Source organism: Malaclemys terrapin, chromosome 9, assembly GCF_027887155.1.
Source record: "Malaclemys terrapin pileata isolate rMalTer1 chromosome 9, rMalTer1.hap1, whole genome shotgun sequence".
NCBI lineage: Eukaryota > Metazoa > Chordata > Testudines > Emydidae > Malaclemys > Malaclemys terrapin.
In genome coordinates, this window is record NC_071513.1 from 49,327,972 (window position 1) to 49,350,000 (window position 22,029).

General features: G+C 51.9%; 1 protein-coding gene across 10 annotated transcripts in view; it reads left to right on the forward strand.

The window, feature by feature from the left end:
* The window catches only part of SNED1 (sushi, nidogen and EGF like domains 1), a 147,959-nt gene that overhangs the window by 92,077 nt on the left and 33,853 nt on the right, over positions 1-22,029 (forward strand). For 9 of the 10 annotated variants that reach the window (XM_054040823.1, XM_054040830.1, XM_054040824.1 and 6 more), the window contains 11 exons: positions 495-611; positions 695-811; positions 1,427-1,540; positions 3,943-4,116; positions 8,564-8,677; positions 10,182-10,295; positions 12,510-12,623; positions 12,826-12,939; positions 13,756-14,052; positions 17,463-17,646; positions 20,207-20,319. In XM_054040823.1, coding sequence (XP_053896798.1) covers positions 495-611; positions 695-811; positions 1,427-1,540; positions 3,943-4,116; positions 8,564-8,677; positions 10,182-10,295; positions 12,510-12,623; positions 12,826-12,939; positions 13,756-14,052; positions 17,463-17,646; positions 20,207-20,319 — 1,572 coding nt within the window. The remainder of the gene's footprint in view (positions 1-494; positions 612-694; positions 812-1,426; positions 1,541-3,942; positions 4,117-8,563; positions 8,678-10,181; positions 10,296-12,509; positions 12,624-12,825; positions 12,940-13,755; positions 14,053-17,462; positions 17,647-20,206; positions 20,320-22,029) is intronic. The other variant, XM_054040833.1, reaches the window with a different exon arrangement.

Consider the following 22,029-nt stretch of genomic DNA (forward strand, 5'->3'; position numbering starts at 1 on the left):
TGTGCAGGGCAGATATACATGGGAGTCGCTGCAGCTGCTTCTGACGTAGAGCACAAGCTGTGTCAAGGCACACAGCGACTCTGTGGAACAGTTTAGGGCAAGAGTGGATGTGCTGATTTGCCTAAAGTCAGGCTCTTAAATCCATATTTAGGCTCCTATGTTTAAGTGGCCTGTGTTTCCACGGTGCTGAACTCCTACCTGCAGCACCATTGGCTTTGGTGGGGCTGTGTCATTGACAATTGGGCCAATCAGGTGCTTGACTGGATTTCTCTAAACCTGACTTTGCACCCCCAGATAGGAGATTGTGGCTGTTTCTGAGCAGCTGGAGAATGTAGCCCGCGGTGGCCCAGACAGGAGGGGGTGGCTGAGGTGTGGAAGAAGCAGCCAGCCCATGAGAGGGGATGAATCGAAGCCATCCCCACTCCTATTGATGAAAGCACAAGGGGTGATGCTTTCCCACACGTGGCTCCTCTGCCTGTGTTCTCTTTCCTCAGTCAGACCAAGGCTCTGCAGCTCCGCGCCATGTCGGAACGGGGGGACATGTAAGGAGGCAGACGGAGAATACCACTGTGCCTGCCCCTACCGATTCACCGGGAAGCACTGCGAGATAGGTACCCACAATGCTGAGCACTAGTGAGGGGAGAGCTGGGAAGGCATTGGCGGCTGCTTAACATGGCTCTCTTTGTGCCCACAGGTAAACCAGACTCCTGTGCCTCTGGGCCATGTCAGAACGGGGGCACGTGTTTCCACTACATCGGCAAGTACAAGTGTGACTGTTCCCCAGGCTACACGGGCCGGCACTGTGAGATAGGTACGAGCGTGGCAGACTGGCAAGGAGGAGAAACTAGGGGTCTGGTGCCAATGCTCAGCTCAGAGCCACTGGCCAGAGACCCAAGGTCTGTTGTTCAGTGCTTGGCTACTAGGCCGGCAATCAGCGGGCTTGGAGTCATTCACAGGCTCTACACATTAACCAGGGGAGCATCCTCGGCTGGGGAAGCCACAGTCAGGCAGTTTGGGGTACTGGGTGCCATTGCCCAGTCAATGGTGTCTCTGGTCATTTAGCAGAGTGCGTGCATTCAACCCTGATTGCTGGAGCACAGCAAGCAGAGATCTGTGCTCAGTCTGTAGCAGTATCCACAGAGACTGAATTCAATGGCTGGTTAGTGTAATCACTGCCCAGTGAGTCCAGCACCCATCCAATCGTAACCCAACTTTCTCCATGGGCTGATCAATTCTCTGAGAGCTGAGCAGGCTGGTGCTGGTTTGTTAGTGGGGTTCAAGGGCAATTGATTTAATGCTCCTGGGAGCTCATCCCTACATCCCCATTGTCTGGCAGCGTATCCAGGTAGCACTGTAGATGTGGCATGGAGAGGGAGGAAGGGCTCCAGGCAGTGTGTCCATAGCCATTTGTGATACTCTTTTCCAGCCCCTTCTCCTTGCTTCCTGAGTCCATGTGAAAATGGAGCCACCTGCGAGGACCACGGCAGCAACTACACCTGTACATGCCCTGCGGGATATGTGGGAAAGCTCTGCCAGTCAGGTAATAGCCAAGCCAATAGCTCAGCACCAGGAGCAGCCCAGAGAACTAACCCTGCTCTTGAGCAAGGCCAGCTTAGAGCACTTCCCAAGCCTGCCCATCAACAAGGAGAGAGTCCTGAACATCAGCCCTCTGGTGTTAGACCGCCCAGCATGGTTCCATCATCCTGGCTGAATGAAGGGGGGCGGGGCAGGGGGTGTTTTGCTGGAGGAAGAATGGAAGTTGGAAGACGCGGCTTCTGTTTGCAGTTCTGCACAAATCCCCAGGCAATCTCAGGCAGTCCTTTAACTTGGCAGTGGAGTTCCTCTGAACCAACACCTGCATAATAAGCAGCAGTTTGGCCCAGACTTCATACTAAAGGTGCCATCTTCTTAAAGAAGAAAACTTCTTAAAACAAAGGGATCATGGAAGGGAAAGGCCCTGTGAAAAAGGGTCTCAGGAAGATCTCATGTTGGTCTCAGCCCTGTTGACACTGTAACTTCAGCCCTAGAAAGGCTGTTCTGTGTATCCCCAATATATAGGTCCTTCACTGTGGCACAGCTCCCCCTCTCCCAGATCATTTATGGCCTGGTGCAATGGGATCGTGTACTGAATAGTTTCCTCCCTGCAAGCAATGTCTTTGGCACCCATCAGAGGTGCTGGCAGAGGGTGGGAACCAAGGCTACTGGTGCTGTTCCTGGATCCCCACAACCTTACCAACAGCGGTAGGTGATTAGGAGCACTAGTGAAGGTGCGTGAGTTCCTAATGCCTGCTGCTGGGCTTTCCCATGCCTCCTCCCCACCGCCCCCACTTGCCTTGGCATATTTCAGGGCAAGGGCATGGTGCCAATGTCAATGTGACAGGTTGGATCACAGAAACCCCCTTGGGAACTGCCACCTAATGTGCCGGGACTACCTTTGAGCCCATTTTCCCTGCCAGCTTGGGACTTCGTACCTTGCCTTCTTTGAACCAGACACACTTGCCTGCTGCAAACACAGATCCAAGTCTGAACCACGTCCCCCACAAGCTGCAGGCTTAACTGAAAACAGCTTAAGAAGTGCTCTTGTCTCCAACACTCAGATACCCAGCTCCTAATGGAATCCAAAATCCCAAATAAATGCGTTTTACCCTGTATAAGCTTTACTTATAACTCATAAACTGTTTGCCCTCTATAACACTGATAGAGAGATATGCACAGCTGTTTGCCCTCCCCCCGCCCAGGTATTACTACTTACTCTGGGTTAATTCATAAGTAAAAAGTGATTTTATTAAATATAAAAAGTAGGATTTAAGTGGTTTCAAGTAAAGACAGACAGAACAAAGTAAATTACTAAACAAAATAAAATAAAACACACAAGTCTAAGCCTAATACAGTAGGAAGCTAAATGCAGGCAAGTCTCACCCTCAAAGATGTTCCAATACGCTTCTTTGACAGACTAGCCTCCTTCTAATCTGGGTCGAGCAATTACTCACACCCCTGTAGTTACTGTCCTTTGTTCCAGTTTCTTTCAGGCATCTCTTTGGGTTGGAGAGGCTATCTCTTGAGCCAGCTGAAGACAAAATGGAGGGGTTTTCCCAGGGGCATATATAGTCTCTCTCTTGTGGGTGGAAACCCCTCTCCCCCCCCTCTGTAGAATCCAGCTACAAAATGGAGTTTTGGAATCACATTGGCAAGTCACATGTCTATGCATGATTCAGTTCTTACAGGCTGATGCCATGGTTCACATGTTAGCCCGAACATTCCCAGCAAAGCTCAGATGTGGATTGGCGTCTATCAAAGCCCATTGTCAACTTAAGTGTTTCTTGATTGGGCACTTACTGAGAACAGTCTTTTCTCAAGAAGCTGACCAAATGCTTCACTGAGGCTACTTAATATTAAACAAGTACATAGCCAATATTCATAACTTTGAATACAAAAATGATACGTGCATACAAATAGGATGAATATATTCAGTAGATCATAACCTTTGCAGGGATATGTTACATGGCTTATCTAGTATAAAACATATTCCAGTTATGTATATTTACACTCATAAGCATATTTCTATAAAGCATTATGGGGTGCAACGTCACAGTCAACTCCTTTAAGAGGATGCTGTAAAAATGCCCTGGGGTGCAGCCCCAGCCTTGGGGTCTGCAGGGTTGTCTCCAGGCTCAAGCTGCTCTCTGAGGCCAGTTCTCAAGCATGGCAGGGTTCGCTTCCCCAGGCAGAGCCAAGGTTCTGCGGGCTGGAGCTGGAGAGCTCTCTGGAGCTCACAAGCACAGCCCTGGACGGCAGAGCCATCATGCTTTCTGGACTTGGACCAACTTGCCACCTCTTGAAGAGACAGGGAGCGACTGCTTCTTAGATGCCCGGGTTCCAGCATTGGCTCAGGGACGCCCCTGTTCACATGCCTTGTCATTCATGCCTCTCCTCTTTCCCCAGAGGTGGACTGCGGCATTCCCAACGAGGTGAAGCATGCCCGCGTGCTGTTTAACTCCACCCGCATGGGCTCTCTGGCTGAATACCTGTGTGAGCGAGGCTACATCTTGCGCCCTCAGAACAACCCCCGCATCTGTAGAGCACAGGGCGTCTGGAGCGACCCCCCGGAGTGTGATGGTAAGTTGGTGCAATGAGGAAAGGGGCCTACACAGCCTGAGCTATCCTGCCAGAATGGCTGCTTCTTGGGGCCTAGCTGGGCCTGGAGCCCCCTTAGCAGCCATGAGATGTGGCCATTTCTCTTGTGGCACAGCCTGTGTGGTGCCCCTGGGGATGCTCCGGAACACCCCTCCCTGACTAGACCAGACTCTTTTCAGCCCGTGCTAAGATACCTAGGGCCCCATACCCTCTTGGAGGCACACAACTCCTGGGGGGACATAGGGTCTGGATGCGGACTTCATGCTGTCCTTGAGCCCTCTGCCCGATGCACATCTCTGCTTGGCAGCCACACTTCTGGGACATGAAGTACCTGCAAAGGACATGCAGCCGCTAGGAAAGGAGAGATTGAGCCACTATTCTGTGTGGTACCAGGGAGCGAGAGAGGAGCAACATTGTGGGGGCAGATTGGGATCAGCAGAGAGCAAGTGCCTGCAGCACGGGAGACAGAGGATAGTGCTGACAAGGTGTCAATCAGAGCTTCCAGAGGAGAGAGAGAACGGGCCTCCTGGCAGGAGCGCAGCCCTGGAGGATGGAATGTCACTCCAGACCGATGGCTGGTTCACTGTCACTAGCCACACTCCCCTGGGAACCACCTCCCTGGCCTACTCCTGGGCTGGCTAGCTGGTGTCTCTGCGGCTGACATGCGTGCTTGGTAGCACTGCGCTTTACCCTCTGCTTTGTCTCTGAGCTATGGCTGACTTGGCCCTATCCTAGCTGCCATCCACGTCCATAACTGTCGCTACAATCCCTTAGTGATCCTGGTGAGGTCCTCAGCCATGTGTCCTGCTCCATTTGTGAGTTGTCCTCCCAATTTCATCCAAGAGACAATAGACCAAATACGGCATTGCCTTCCCTGTGCCCATCCCACAACTCTCTCCTTCTTCTCCCCTTCCCTTGGCCCAGTGACTCCATCCCATCTCCTGATCTCCCTGTGCCCACTCTTATCCCCGCTCTCACTCTGCTCTGGAACCTCTCCCCACCTGGCTCTTCCACTCACAAAACAAACATGCTTTAGCCTCTCCCAAAGTTACCTTCCTGTCTCCCTTATCTCTTCCACCTCTAAGCTCATTGAATGTGCTGACTACAATGGCTGTCTGGAGTTCCTCCTCTCCAATACCATCTAGCCTCTACTCCAGGCCTGTCTCTGTCTGTCCAAGCTAAAATCTCAGCCTGTCTCTATGACATCTCGGCATGGGTGTCCAGCCGTCAGCTCAAACTCAACATGGCTAAAACAGAGTTCTTAATTTTTTCCCCTCCCAAGCCCTCCCCATCACCTCCTTTCTCAGTCACTGTGGACAACACCATCATCCTGCCTGTCCTTCAGGCCTGTAACCTGGGCAATCTCTTCAACTCAGCTTGGATGTGAGTGTGACAGGTTTCCCCCAGGGTGCCACCTGGAACTGGGGTACCACTGAGCCCTCTGACCCACCAGCCTGGGCTCCCTCTCACACTTAGCTGCTGTGACAAGCTGCAAAGCCCTCCAGCCTGCACTTTTACCAGCACTCACACAGGTAGGGACACACCCAGCTGCAGTTACATGCAGGCTCTCGAACCACCAGCTTCCCAGCCTAGGACCACAGAGCAGTACCATCCTGCTCTGGTCAAATCTGGCCAGTATATGGGTTTAATGCCCAGTCTGCCTCTCCCTCAATGTGAAGAGGACAATGCACACTTGTGGTAACTGTGATGGGTTGAATCACAGAAACCCACTTGGGAGCTTCCACCTGATGTGCCCAGACTACTTCTACCCCTGCTTTTCCTGCCAGCTCGGGACCCCAGCCCCCTGTCTTGCTGAGCCAGACACTCCCGTCTGCTCCAACAAAGACCCAGGGTCTGAATTACTTGCCCCAAAGCTGCAGGTTTACCTGAAAGCAGCCAGCAGAAGTGTTCCTGTGTTTAATACTCAGATGTTCAACTCCCAGTGGGGTCTAAACTCCAAATAAATCCATTTTACCCTGTATAAAGCTTAAATAAATTGTTCGCCCTCTATAACACTGATAGAGAGATATGCACAGTTGTTTGTACAGTCATAGCAGCCATCACTCACTGGCTGTCTGTAGTGTTCTCAGGAAAGCTCACCAGGTGGGAGATAAGCTTCTCCTGAGGCTATTGTTTTTTCTAATGGCCCATTACTATGAATAGGTCCTTTACAACCAGCTATTTAGACTGAAAGCGTCTTGTCTAGGGGCTGTTACCCAGGTGTAACTACATTTGACGTATAGATACATAGTGAGTATTTATAACTTCAGATACAAAAATGATACATGCATACAAATAGGATAATCATATTCAGCAAATCATAACATTTCCAATGACATCTCACATAACCTGTCTTGCATAAAATGCATTATAATTACACTATAACCATATCATAACAATGTCACTATGAAGACTATGGTGTGCAGTATCACAGTGAGGACCTAAAGAGAAGTCTAAATCTTCCTGATTCTCTCTGCATAACCCCTAAGGAACAGCCCTTCCTATCCCTCCACACAACTAAAGCTCTCATCGATTCACGCCCGAGTTACTGCAACATCCTTTCACGAGTGGAGTCCTGCCCCGCTCATGTCTATTCAGACTGTTGCTGCAAAGATTGTTCTCCTAGCCCAGCCTTTGTCCATGTCATGCCTCTCTTTGCATCCCTCCCCTGGCTCCCCCTTCTCTAGTGCATCGAACATGAGCTACTTCTCTTCACTTCAAAGGCCCTCACAGCCTATCACCAGCCTGTGCATCATCTCTCATTCACTACCGAGTGGTCGACTCCCACCGCTGATGGGTCCACAAGGCCAACCTTCACTGCCACCGGTTATGTTTTCAAACTAGTCCCATGGGGCTGTCTCCTTCCCAGGCTGCCCCTAGCCTAGCCACTAGCAAGTGTTTTGTTAGGTTCACAGCAGACGAGTGTTTTGAGGAGGACTCTGAAGGGGACGAAGATGGAATGCGTCGCACGTTTATAAGGCGCTTGTCCCATGGCTGGGGCTCTTAGGGACTACTGTAATGCTCCTAATAAACAATGTACGGCACCTGGTGCAATGGGGTCCTGGGCCATGACTGGGGCTCCTACATGCTACCGTAATACATCTAATAAATAATGTGCAGTACTTGGTGCATGTCTGGGGCTCTTAGGGACTACTGTAATACACCTAATAAATAATGTATGGCACCTGGTGCAATGGGATCCTAAGCCATGACTGGGACTCCTCAGTGCTACCATAATACACCTAATAAATAATGTGCAGTACTTTATGCAATGGGGCACGGGCAATGGCTGGGGCTCCTAGAGACTACCGTAATATGAGGGGTTTGGTGCTCCAGGGCTATGGTGGGGAGAGAGGTCTCCCTCCAGCTCTCTCTCCCCACCGCAGCACCTGAGCTGTGGGGGATAGGCGCCTCTCCCCACCATGGCAGATCCGGGGCTGGGGCTGCAGGATAGACGCCTTTCCGTGGCAGATCCGGGCCAGGGCTGGGTTCGGACCAAGGGAGGGGCACCCCTGGCTGCAGCTGGGTTCGGGCCACCCCGGTCGCAGCAGAGTTGATGCTGGGGGAAGGACGACCCAGCCAGAGTAGGTCTGGGGCTGGGGCTGCAGGATAGGTGCCCCTCCCCCATCCCCAGCAGGTCTGGGCTGGGGCCGAGTTTTGGGCCGGGGGAAGGGCGCCACAACAGGTCCGGGCCAGGGCTGGGATTGGGCCAGGGGAGGGGCACCCCAGCTATGGCAGGTCCAGGCCATGGCATAGTTGGGGCTGGGCGAGGGATGCCCTGGACCGCGGCAGTATTGGGGGTGGGGGAGGGGTGCCCCAGCCACAGCAGGTCTGGGCCATGGCAGTATTGGGGCCAAGGGAGGGTGCCCCAGCCATGGCAGGTGTGGGCCAGACTGCCCTGCCCCTGGCCGTGGCATGTTGGGGGACAGGCTAGGTTGGGGCCGGGGGAGTGACACCTCTCCCCCATTCGCAGCAAGTTCCTAGGTGCGTTCCCTGAGCACCTTTGCAGTGCTTGATAGGCTGCTGAATGGCCATGCAGTTTACAGGGATCTTAGGTCCTAGGCCAAGACTAGGGCTCCTAGATGCTACAGTAATACACCTAATAAATAATGTACAGCACCTGGCACAATGAGGTCTTGAGCCATGACTGGGGCTCCTACACGCTACAATAATTCACTTAATAAATAATAATGGTGCACAGGTAGGGAGGCTCCACTCACCCATTCCCCACTATAGGCCCAGGCAGGTCTCTGGGAGGCCATCAACATGGGCTATGCTTGCTCCTTTAGGCATGGTTAGCAGTGCAGCATACTTCACTGAATGCACCTCTGTGTGGGATGGGACAGTCATGGCCATGGGAGACGGTGTGGCTTGGATATTTCACTGACTATAATCCCTTCTCTCCCCACCCCCATGCTTCCTTCCCCAGAAATTAACGAGTGCATTTCTCAGCCCTGTTTCAACAGGGGCTTGTGCAAGGATCGTATTGCTGAGTTCCTGTGCTTGTGTGAAGCAGGATACACAGGCCCCCACTGTGAGTTGGGTAAGAGAATGTGAAAAATACACTTACGGGGACCCCATCCAATGGTAAGCAAGGCAGGAAGATACCTCTGCCTGGATTGGCCCTCAAAGCTGCTGCAGAAATGGCCTGGGAGGGAGGTGTTACCCGGGGATGGCCTTGCCCAGCAGCCCATCTGGAAAGCATCACAGCCAGGGCAGCCAAAGGCCAGTGAGGCAGCTCCAAGATCCATACCACTGGTGCCGTTCCTTAGAGTCATACGCTCCTTAGAGTCATACCTTTAGAGTCATGCGAGAGCTACAGCACTCATTCAGCATACGGCCCTGCTAGCAGCTGGGGCAGAAAGAGTTCCGAGGTGCTTATCATGGATCTGTGCCTTACGGGGGGATGAACATCCATGCCACCGCGCATGTGTGTGATCAGTCTCTTAGAGCTATAGAGGAGAATGTGGTTGAGTTTTTCAATGCAGCCTAATGGATTTAGATTCACAGTCCCCTTTTAAACAAATGGGAATTGTGTGTCTATATCCCCTAGTCAGCTTTAGGTCTGTATGTGTTGGGGATATAAACAGCCACACGTACCCTGCACCCTCTTATTCTCTTTATTGGAGCTGATTGGCACTTTTTTTTTTTTTAGAAATGATTCATTTTAATAATTGTAATATTTTTGAGATTGCATTTAAAAGAATGGCTTTCGGCAACCAAAAACAAAAAATTCAGCAGGTCAGGAGAAAAATATTCAGTAAAACCCATAATTTTTTGCCCAGTTGTCCAAAATGTTTTGGTTTTTCAATGAAAGTCTGAAAAATGTGGTTGAAATTGGACACTTCCCATGGGTGCGGAAGGGGAGGGGAGGGTGTGAAGAACCCAAAGCTTTCCCTCCACTCAGTTCCTTGTACCTGCTTGGCTTGTGCCTGTGCCCAATGCACTCATGAACAGCACTAGCCCTCTTTAATGGGTACCAGCCTAAGGGAGCAAACGCTTTCCGTGTGGCAGGAGCTTTGGCAATGCCTTTTGAAGGGGGCATGTGTATGTTTTACTGGCACGAATTACACACACAGCTGAAGGGGAACTATGAAAAGGAAGAAAAGTGGCTGTGTACTCTAGGTGCAGCATGGCACACACAACCCAATGTCAAACCCACAGCATTTAGCAGCAAAAATACATACCAATATTCACAGTGTCACCCCGAATAACAAGGCATTTGATTGTGTTCCGGACCACTCCTTCCCTATGTGAGGCTCTTGTTATTCAGACTGCCCAAGCCTGAAATCAGAACTGGATTAACACAAGTGCCAAGGGTTCCAGCACAGCAGCCTGGCCTTTCAGGATTGACCTAGTTGTGCAGTTCTTACTCATGTTGGTGAGCACTTAAACTAGTAGCCCCAAGCCAGTGAGGCTACTTGTGTGTGTAAGCGTCCAGGGCAGTGAGTAAGGGCCGCCTGGTCTAGCTCTGTGTTGTCAGTGCATGCTGTGCTGAGGATGGGTTTCTGGTCTGTACATGAGTGTTTCCTTTTGCTTCTACACAGAGATTGATGAATGTCAGTCCGACCCCTGTAAGAATGGAGGAACTTGCAAGGATCTCCCAGGATCCTTTGCTTGTCATTGTCCTGATGGCTTCGTGGGAATCCAGTGTGAAACAGGTAGAAATTTCACAGGGTAAAGCTCAACCCAAGTCCCTCAAAGCCAGTGCTGGGATTTCCAATCTGATGCCCCTGGCTAGTCTGAGAGAGAGCCGTGGAGGCAGTACTGGCCTGCCCAGCCTGGTCCATCCTCACGAACCTTGACAGGTATGCCCTGGAGTTCCCAGGCATGCTCGCTTGTAGGAGGACTATCTTGTGAGGGCTGGGATGGGAATTCAGCAGCCCTGCACTGTCCTGCTGGAGCATGAGATTCGGTTTCCATACTCTTGAGCTCCACCAGCAGGCTCTGATTCTGCCCCAGGAGATGCCCCTGCATCTTCCCTGCAGAGCAGTGTGACCTGCGTCCAGTTAGCCTGCCCAAGGGCACCCAGGCAGTCTGTGCTAGAGCAGGGACTCAAAGCCAGATCTGCAGCGTCCTTGGCTGGTGCCCTAACCACTGGCCAAGCCTGCCTCCCTCAGGCATGGCACTGTCTTGGCTAGTGCTGGGCAGTCCCCAGAGCCGACACTTTTTTCACATTTTGTCACCAATGGGGAGGTGGGAAACTTGGTGACATTTTTTGTGATTTTCCCCCCTCCCCTGTTATTTTTCAACAAACCCTAGAGCTGGCCAGCATTTACTTTTTAGTTTTGAAATTTAAAATTTTGACCAGAAAAAAGGAGGAAAAATTTCTAAAATCTATTTGCTGATTTGTGTTGATTAATTTTTTACCAGCTGTGGTGATAAGTGTGAGTTGCTGACCGTGACCTTTCAGTGGCTGTCTCTGTGCATAATAAGCTCCATATATCAGTGCATCATGTCTGTATTGAAAGACATATGGACACCTCTTAAGCTGCCTTCTGCTTGGCTTTTTGATGGCAATCAAACATATGCAGTGACTTTTAAATATCACCCCTGCCTCCATTCAGAAGGCAAGGGCCTCCTTGGGACTCTCATTCACATCAATGAGCACTTAACCAGGGGGTCTGATGGCATCAGTACGGGCTCACCAACCTATCCTGGTTAGCAGAAAGAGGCAGGTGCTGTGTTCAGTGTGACCTGCTGACGCACATTACCAGTTCTGTAGTGAGCTTTGATTGAGTGGGTTTGAAATGGGACTAATCAAAGTGCATTAATGAACTGTTAACGTGTGTCAGCAGCCTGCATGCAGACAGTCGGTGCGCAGCAGGCTGGTGTGGGGTAGATTCACTCCCCAGCTTGCTGCACACTGACTGTTCGTGGAGACCAGCCCGCATTGTGTGATAATTTTGCCCTACTCTCATGAAAATGATTCCAGCGAGCGCACTGCTGTGCTGTGCTGAGAGCAGGTGTGCTGTGCCAACCTCAGAGCCCCACATCACCAAGTCCTTATCGTCATTGACGTCAGTGGGGTTTTTCCCAGAAATGACCCAGAGCCTGAGCCAGAGCCTACTGAGGTCAATAGAGAGAGTCTTTGGGCTTTGGATCCTGCGCTGAGTAGGGACTTGAGGCTCTGGTCCACAGATTGTAAACAAAGCCACAATTACAATCAGCTAGTAAATAGATTTAGCTAGTGATCTACAGGATATAGGCTCAATTAGTGGGATAATTTGATGTTGGTTCCAACACATACCCTTCTCTCTGCCACCACAAAAGACTGTTATAGAAAAATCCATGCACTAAACAGCTTGTCTGCATGTAAAAGTGAATCTGGAATAAGGTAGGGTGTGAATGGAATAAGAATGTCCACACATTAAGTTAAATCAGGAATAGCTATCAGGAATCACTCCCCATATAGACAAGCCCTTAAATTAGCGCAGTGACACTGAGTTGGGCTTTCACCATTGGAGTAACGTGTGAGTTCTGCAGTGAGCTCATACATCACAGCAGCCAATAGACAATGACCCTCCTGTGTCAGTGTGCTGGACTTTGGGCAATGAATTCTGGGAGCTGTAACCCAATAGTTTGGGACACTGCTTCAGAGCTTGGATATGCTGAATGTGAGGGGCTCATAGGATGAATATGTGTCCTGCATTTAGCCCATGGACTGCACAGTATGTGCATCTGGACTATCTTGAGTGAGTCACCAATTTCACTTCCCCTCGAAACAGATGCATGTTCTGTGCATGGCCCATGGTTTGCACATATACTTCATCTGCTGCATTTGCAGCAAGAGTCCCCACAAGGGATCCAGAGTTTTCTCTAATGTCCATGCTGTCTCTGGCAGATGTTTGACTGAGTGTATCTGTGCCCTATAGAAGTGGATGCCTGCGAATCAGCTCCCTGCCGTAATGGAGGGGTCTGTGAAAACTATGGTGGCTCCTACCTGTGTGTCTGCCCAGAGGGTTTCTTCGGCTACCACTGCGAGACGGGTAAGCCTTGGCTAGGTGTAAGAGATTTAGCTAATGACCTCCCAGAGCCCCCATTACTTTTGCACTGGCTGGTTAATTCAGTGTGGTTGCTTGCACTGAACCTGGCTACTAGTTTGCCAGCCTTGAACGGTAATTAACATTTTTTATTTGGCCTTCTTGGGCAGCATGAGCCATAACCCTTGATCTTGCTCCTCTCCCCCAGCCAGCGATCCTTGTTTCTACAGCCCGTGTGGGAGCCGAGGCTACTGCCTGCCTAGCAATGGATCCCACAGCTGCACCTGCAAGGTGGGCTACACAGGCAAGAGCTGTGAAAAAGGTAAAGGGACTGGATGGCTACTCAAGTGAGTCCTGTCTGTCACCACAGACAGCATATGCTGCCACATGCACTGCTAGGACGCAGCGGTGTGAGCCCACTGTGGGGGGGATCTATGCCTGGGCGAGACCCACTCGCAACAGGCTGGCACTGCCGGGCTCAGCCATCAGGGCAAATCACTGCCTTGTCTTAGAGTGTGGTGATACCCGCAGATGGAAGGTGCCAGAGGGGCTTGATCTTGCTGGGTGCTGAGCAACTCCTGGAGGTGCTGAAGTCAGTCTGAGAGAGGAAGGATGGCACTGGACTGGCACTCGTGAGGCCTGGATTCAGTTCCCAACTCTGCTGCACACTCCCTGCGGACACACTCTGTGTCTGGCCCTCAGGTCTCCGTCTGTAAAATGGGGATTGATAACCTTTGTCTGGCTCGTCTGCTTTTAAACTGCCAGCTCTTCAGGACAATGCCCATCTCAGACTGGGTGCGCAGTCCCTAGCACAATGGGGCCCTGATCCCAGCTCATGCCCCAGGGTCCTTCTTCAGGACTCAAACAGGACGATAAGGAGCAGCAGGCACCAGCCTTTGGGCCTGTATGAACCCCCTGGGAGTGGAGAGCGCTCAGCACCATGCAGGCTCATGCCCCAGCAGCGCACACTCCCTGCATTGTGCATGACTGTTGTGCTGTATATCAGGGCTATCCTCACAGCTGCCTTGACACAGTCCTGTCAGCCAGTGTTTGTGTGCTGGAGGGTCAGTCCCAGGGGTCTGGTGCCTAAAGATTTACCATGTTACTTCTTCCCTTTGCTTTGATTGATACCCTGAAGAACTGCTGCCACCAACATCATTAAAGGTGGTCAGGGTGGAGGACACAGGGGTGTCGATTTCTTGGTACCCCCCCGAAGACCCAGTTGCCAGGCAGATGATTGACGGCTACGCCGTGACGTACGTATCCTTCGACGGCTCTTACCGCAGGACAGATTTTGTGGACCGAAGTCATTCTGCCCACCAATTGCGGGCACTAGCCTCTGGCAGAGCCTACAATATTTCTGTCTTTTCAGTCAAACGCAACGTGAACAACAAGAACGACATCAGCAGGCCTGTCATGCTCATCACACGCACTAGTGAGTAGCGTCGGAAGGGGAATACAAACGTGAGCATGCACGCCTCTGTCCAACACCTAGGTTAATGCTCCAACACCAGCTGAGGGCTGCTACTGCACAGACAGCTCATGGAGACCCACCAGCCAATGCTACCTCCTAACAGATGGCAGGACCTGCTTCCCAGCTATCCCAGCTTGCTTTCCACCACCTAACGCTACAGCGAAATTTTCATCTAGTTGTGCACTGGTCTAAAAGCCCCCTCAGCCCACAGAACAATCCGTCCTGCACCACAACCCACTCTGGAGTTCGTTAGGCAACATGGGAGCTTGGGGACAGGAGTGGCCTCCAAGGACCAGAAGCTGTATGAAAAACATTATGTTTTACATACAGATATTTTCTTGCATCTATGAGCTTTATTTGGGAAATATCCATTTAGATCTAAAACCAACATCCTTATGTATACATAGCAACCTCTTAATGAAAAAGGCCCTCCCACCAACCTAATGGCCCAGTGGCAAGCCTCTGGCAAGGAAAATCTCCTCATTCACTGAATGTGTCAATAGACTAGTGTCTCAAGGAGAACTGATTGAGATGATTTAGTTGGGCTTTCAAAGTGTCTGTTAAGGAAACTAAGTAGCCACAGGGTGAAATGGATCAGGAACTGGCTAAGAGACCAGAAGCAAAGGAGTGCTAACAGGTCAATTTTCATATGGCATAAGGTTAGCAGTGGGCACCTAGTGGCTCCTTGCTGGGATCTGCAGTTAATATTATTTATTAAAGGGCGAGTTGGCACAGTTTATTTAGGTCAGCTAGGACCAGAGAGGACTGAGAGGAACACCAGAGACCTGAGCAAGCCAGGGGAATGGGCACCACACCAGCAGAGGAAATTCAATGTTGATAAATGCAAAGTAATGCCAATTGGAAGAAGTGATTTTAATTACTCCTACACTGCGCAGGGTTGTAAGCTTAGTGTGCCAACTCAGGAAAGGGACCTAGGATCACTGTAGACAGGTCAATGAAGACCTCTCTGCTCAGTGTGTAGCAGCGGTTGAAAGAGCAACAAAATGTTGGGGTGCATAAGAAGTGGGATGGTGAATCTGTAAAATAGTCTCATGCCTTTAGACAACTCGGTGGTGTGGCCTCACCTGGGTACTGTCTCCAGGACTGGTCATCCTCTCTACAAAAGGGTATTGCAGGACTAGAGGGGAGTTCAAAGCTGGGCACTGAAAACAATTAGAGCCCTGGAAAGAATTCCCTATAAAGAGAGGGTGCAAAAATGGAGAAGACAAATCAGAGCAGGCATGGTAAAGTTGCATAATGAGTGGTCTAGAGAGGGTATCTCAGGGACTTCTGGTTGCCCTATCTCCTAGCACTAGAACAAGGGAAACTTCAAAGAAACTGAAAGGCAAGAACTGTAAAAGTGACTAGAAGAAATACTTTTACCACCACGTAATTGATTGTGGGATTCCCTGCTACAGGATCTCATTGAGACCAAGGCTTTCCTAGGGTTCAAAACAGGCCTGGACCTCTTATGGAGAGTGAGGGGATCAGAGTTACATTACAAAGCATAACAGACTAATGTAGAAGGGATCAAAATCCTCCTCTGTCAGGGCATAAGCCAACCACCAAGTGACAAAGGCAGGAAAACACTTCCCTGAGGGCAGCTGATGCCATGGTTGTCCATTCTGGGGTTTCCTGTCCTCCTCTGAAGCAGCTGGTGCTGGCCACTGTCAGAGACAGAGTAAATGGACCACAGGGCTGATCCAGTCTGGCAATTCCTGTATTGCCCAGAGTTCAATCATCCAACTGAGCTGGGGCACAGAGAATGGCGCCCACCTTGAGCTTTCACCCCCTGGCATGCTGTCTGGAGAGAGAAACAGCGAAGCCAGCTTTGAGCAGTCCCTAGAGGGAATGGCAGCCCTCCCAGCTGGTAGGGCAGGGGCACCGAGGATGATAGGAAAGGGCGAGTGACCATTGCACAGCACCCTCCTGCTTTCAGCAGACTGATTCATTCGGAGTCAGATGGGAGTCTCCCTTGGCACATGTTTAACAGGGGCGAGGCCTGGGTCCCCTGCACAGCCATTAAGTCAGTAGAAATCAGCATGTACTGAGCAGCATGCCCGCATTGGCTGGGAAAGGCTCCCGGTTGGTCTGGTCTCGCAGCAAGCTGCAGGACTCCTCCCAGTTGTGTGTTAGGCCACAGCACAGCAGTGCAAGTACAGTCCTGAGCTGCATGTGAGCATTAGCAGGGTAGAGCCTGGGTCTCCTCTGGCAACAGAGTAGCTGGCCCTCCCGGCTGATTGCTCTGTTTTCACTCCCTGGCAGGCTCACAACTCACAGCTCCTTCCAGCTGCTGTGTCTCCCATTAATACGGAGTCCATTTTGCCCTGGGTCGGGCCTGTGCTCCCTCAACTCCTACTATGTATTTTACAGTAGCACCTAGAGGCCCCAGCTGAGGTTGGGGTCCCTTGGTGAGGGACAGACAGCAAAGAGCTTACTGAAACAGCTGAGATGGCCAAAAGGTGTGTGTGTGGGGGGGGTCAAACTGAGGCATGGGGAGTGGACGTATTCACTCAGCCAGGAACAGGACCCAGGTGTCTCGAGTTCTAGTCCAGTGCTCTACCCACTGGACCACACCATCTCCGTTGCCCTGTTCTAGGAAACTCCTGGCCTTTTGAAAGACAACTATTTCAAAGACTGTGAATAAGCTTTCCTATCCTACAGCCACTGTCTGGCACATGCACCACAAACCAGAGCAGCCTGCTAGGACTCAGTGAGGGTGATGCCTACCTGATTAGCATAGCCATGTGCCCATGCCCAAACTTTACCCAGCTCCCCTGCTGGAGTGCAGAGAACCCCCCACACACACACAGGCCCGTGCCCTGGGCTGCCAGTTCAGCTGCTCTTTCTCTCTCTTGCCTGGAGAGCTGAACTTGGTCCTGAAAGTCCTCAGGAAACATCAGAAACAGTGGCTTCTGGGTTCCCTCTCATTGGTGCTGTTAAGTGCCAAGCTGGCAGGCCCCAGCCTGGTGCTTGGGGGATGGGCTCTGCTGCCTTGTGGGCACTAAGGGCCAAAACAGTGGGGGATAGGAGCCTGCCCAGCAGTGTCACTATGTGCTGGCCTAGCGAGGGTCAGGCCCCAGCCTTTGGCTGTGGCGCTGGTGCTCCCTGGCACGCGGTGGGAGCAGGCCTCCCACTCTGTCTGTCAGAAGCACTGCAAGTGCAGGGAGGCCTAGGGATGCCAGGCCAAGCTGCTGGGCTGAGATGCGATGTTCTGACAGGAAGATCTCAAAGGGGCGGGAGAACAGTCATGGGGATGCACACGCGGGCACAGGCCCTATAGGGATGAGAGGTAGCACCATGTCTGGCTTCTGAGGGGCTCTCGAGGCTATTGTTCACCACCCCCTGCCTTTGCTTCCTCCTCCCCACAGAACCTCGCCCAGTGGAGGGATTTGATATCGCCAACGTGACGGCCAGCACCATCACGGTGCAGTGGGCTCTCCACAGGCTCCAACACTCCTCCGTCAGCAAGGTGCGCATCTCCATCCGCCAGCCTGGGGACCTGGAGGACCGCACCGTGGAGCTGAACAGCAGTGTGACCAAGTACACGTTCAGGTGAGGGAGGGCATGGCACAAGCTAAAAGAAGGGGCTAGACACTAAGAGAAACAAGGGGAAATAATTCCCCCAGTTCTGGGCTGTGACTGCACTGAGCTTGGCACAGCCTGGGGCTGCGGGCAAAGGTGGCCATCCAGCAGATAGCACGACTGGAGATCAGTGTTCTCTAGCCAAACTCTTCTCTCCCTCAGCTGTTCCCCAGCCCCTCCATGGGGACTGCGAGTCGAAGATGGCATAATGCTTTGGCTAGGGTTGCCTCTGGTGGGGATCTGCTGGCTTCACATACCCAGGATCCTGCACATGGGACTGCAGCCTAGGGCAGAGTGTGGACCAATGAGAGCAGGCGGTTAACGATCCTAGGAGAGATTTAAAGGGATGCTGTTGACTTAAGAACCACCCTGCTGCCTGAGCATTGCTTAACCCACTTCTGTAACAGGCATCACTGAGGAACCCTAAAAATGGAGAGGAATTATGAAGGAAAACTCTCTCTCTCTCTCTCTCCAGTCCATTTGCTTCATGCATTTTATAGCACTTTATATCTAATCAGTCCCACTGCTTTCTTGGGTAGTTAGTCACTGTTTGTGTGGGTAGTTCCTGCTTCCAACCTGGCTGATTCCTAGGGGAACTCCTGATTTGTATGGGCCTTTTCACTCAGCAACAAGGCAGAAAGAGAAAACGTGATTGTAAAACAGAGGAACATGTGATTGTAAAACCCACAAAACTAGCAGGGGGTTCGGGGTACCGCCTTCTTAAACTGACCACACTTCAATATGATAGCCGCCCAGTGGACACAAACTGAAATCAGCTTCAATGTACAAGTGCATTTATGGTCTGCAGACAGGGAGAGATCAGTGCTAACCCAGGGGTTTACCTTCCGCCAAGTTTCTCTTCATTATGATATTTTTAACCTAGTTTTTAGTAGCTGTTGGCCATGTGAGGCTGTGAGCACTGGTACTGGCCTACCTCAAAGGGGCATTGTGAATGAATGTCTCAGGTGAAAGGTGCTGGATAGCTACCAAGTATCAGCACTAGGCAAGTTTCAGGATGAGGTGAAGAACCAAGCAAATGCCATGATGCTGTAATTTCTGCCATGCTGGCAGAGACAGCCCCACCAACTTTGATGGGACTCTCTGCGGGTATGTTGTAAATTGCAGTATTGAAGTCCAAGCTGTTACATCCCTCAATATTGTTAATAAGCAGACACGCTAACATGCTAGTGACGCTGACAGCGGCCTCTCTACCTCCAGTGACAGACACTTCAGACCCGGCAGTCAGTTTCGGTGCTTGAGAACAAATAATATGTGACAGATGTTAGTCACATTGCTCAATGCCCTACTGGAAGGCGCTCAGATCCTACAGCAATAAGTGGTGTATAAGAACGTGTATGCAACAGAAGAGGGAACCCTACAGTCAGACAGTTTGCATGATTCTTGACCCTTACCTATTTGCCACACTTGGTTTCTGGAACTCCGTACTGAGCTAATCCAGCTGAGCTCGATGGAGATCCAGTGGGGTCAGGATCATGCTATGAATCATGGGCTCAGGTTTTTCACAAATGTTATTAGTGTAAAGTCCTTTGCAGACTCTCATCACCCAGGATCTCAGGACCTGTCTGTGGTAAGTTACATATTCAGTGGGGTTTGATTGACGTGTTTGTAAAGCGCTCTGAGAGACTTAGGTGAAAGGTCCTGGAAGGGTAAAGTGCTGTTTATGGGTTCTGTCTGTTGTCACAGTAGTGATGGTGAAACCAGCCTTCGTAGTCCCTGCAGCACATGCTCCCTGCCTTGTCCTGGCCATTGGTGGCAGTTGCCAGAGGGAACTGACCTGGCTTCTGCTCTAACTCCCACTCCTTTGCTCTCAGCTCTGGACCCTGCTTCTGCTCCTCCATTCTAGGGGGATGCATGACAGGCCCCTCTGTCCACCCAGCCCAAACCCACTCCGGTGCAGATGACTGCAATGTGAACACCACACCATGTGTGCAGGGAGCAGCACACACTGGCAGAAACCTACATCCCAAGTGCTCAGCACCCAGGGCCCTCCTCACCCCTTCCATGGGCTCTCATTACAAGGGTGTGGGGAGGAGCACAGCTGACGGCGCTAGCTGTGATCACATGCCCACCGACGCTGGTAACTGGGAGAGTGGGCAACCTGGCTTTCCCTGCAAAACTACGTACGGCAGTAGTTTAAAACCGATCACACACACACACACACACACCCATGGTGCAGGGGCTGAGTGACTGTGGGGACACTGATAGCCACAGAGACGTTGTGTAGTAAAGAGTCCATCACACAGTACAGTCAGGTTTCTGCCCCACCCCAGGCTCCTTGGAAATCACATCAGTGCTCCTGCTTTCTCAGCTTGGGGGTTGCAGTCACTCGGGGCGCAGAAGTGTAGTGAGTATTTCTGTCAGGGGCCCAGTCAGGAGTGGGGCCCATTGTGCTGGGTGCCATCCAGCCATGGAAAAGATGCAATCTCTGCCTGGAAATCTCTGCCATAATAGCTAATCAACCCTAAGTTCTAAGTTCCTACGTTCCTTCCCTCTGTCTCCTCTGCCTCAGGGACCTCCGGCCAGGGGAGAGATATCTCATCCACGTGTCAACCCTGAGCGGGCTGGAGACGGAAGATCCTCCCTCAGAGAGCCAGGCCATGGCACCCTTCCATGTGTGGACTCGTGAGTGCGACCAGACATTCCTTTGCTTCTTCCTTAGGGCTGGAGCCTAAATGGCCATTCCCTGAAGAGGAGCCTGTGATGTCCTAAGGGATGTGAAGGACTCATTCCAACCCCCTGCCCTTAGGGGTCCCCTGCCAGTGTAGAGCAGCCTAGCCCCAGATGGCCTGTGTGGCTGAGGGTCAGCACGGGGTGGCTCTGTTTAGAATGTGCTCACCACGTTTTGGCTAGAAGCAAATGGGAGCATAAGGCTAAGACAGTGAGCCCACAGACAGCAGCCTCTGCTTCCAGATGGAGAGCGGGCGCCTGCTTCAAAGCCAGCATCCCTCCCAGGGAAGGGGAAATTCTGACCAATGGTCAACACATCCAGCATGGCGTACAGATCCAGCCAGCACCCGCTCGCACCATCCCACTGCCTGGAGAGCAGCGACAGCAGCCGCTGCTTCTCTGGGCTGTTTGCCTCTCCCTGGATGCAGTCTGGCTGCCTGCACTACGGGGAGGGGGGCTGGTCGGACCGATGTCATTGGGTCCATGTTGCATCTTGACAAACCAGCCTGGGTCCCGCTTCTGAGCTAGGACTGGTGCTGGAGGGTGGCAGGAGCATGCTGTGGCTGTGTATTGCCCATGGGCTGGTGGAGGCTGGCCCACTGACCCATGCTCAGAAGTATCCTTTGCTTCCCAAGGCCCTGGCTGCTCCTTGACCATCAGCAGGGCTGTTCCACTGGCTGACCTGCCACGCCTGTGCCCGATCTCATGCGCACAGTGATAGAGACAGGGGCAGTCCCACCCTGCCACTGGCTCTGGGACCATGTGATGCTCTCCAGATCCCCAGATCATGGCAAAAGCACATTGCTTGCCAACTGGCATAACATCAGGAGGAGCAGCCACTCCCTGAGACAACCAGCCCTTGGCTCGCTCCAGCCTCGCTGTCTTGCCTAGGGGCCCTATTCACCCCTCGAGCCTGCACGACCAACTCCATCAGCCTCAGCGGAGAAGGCCCCGTTCACAGAGGCTCTGATTTGACACTAAGTGTGGGGAGCAGAAGCAGGCAGTGGGGATTGCCTTAAACTGGGAGCTATGTGGCAGATTCTTCATACGCACTTGTTATTTGTAGTCAAAGAAGGGGAGAACCCCAGTGAATGCCGAGTGCAGCTGCTTACAGCTCTCTCCCTCCCTCCCTCCACTTGGGGCTGATTCTGCACCATCCCTGAATATAGAGCCATGCTGGGCGGAGCATCACCCACACTCTGTCCCAGGCACCGGGGTGGTGGTGTAGGAGCTGACCCCACAGGAATTCTATGCCAGGGGCACTTGCCAGGTAGCCCTCTAACCTGGCTTCGCAGCACCACGGTGCCGCTGATGCGAGGCTAAGGATCTGACCCTGCATTTTCAGTTCTAAACTAGAGATACCCCAGAGAAGGGGCTGAAGCAACAAACCAGGAGTGCTGCAGAGGTCTGGAGATGGGCCTCGTCCTAGCAAGTGGGGTGCTGGAGGGGCTTCCTAGAGCTGCCACCCGCTGTGGGCCCTGGCTGCAGTCAGGACACTTGCCCCATTGTACATAAGAACATAAGAACGGCCGTACCGGGTCAGACCAAAGGTCCATCTAGCCCAGTATCCTGTCTACCGACAGTGGCCAATGCCAGGTGCCCCAGAGGGAGTGAACCTAACAGGCAATGATCAAGTGATCTCTCTCCTGCCATCCATCTCCACCC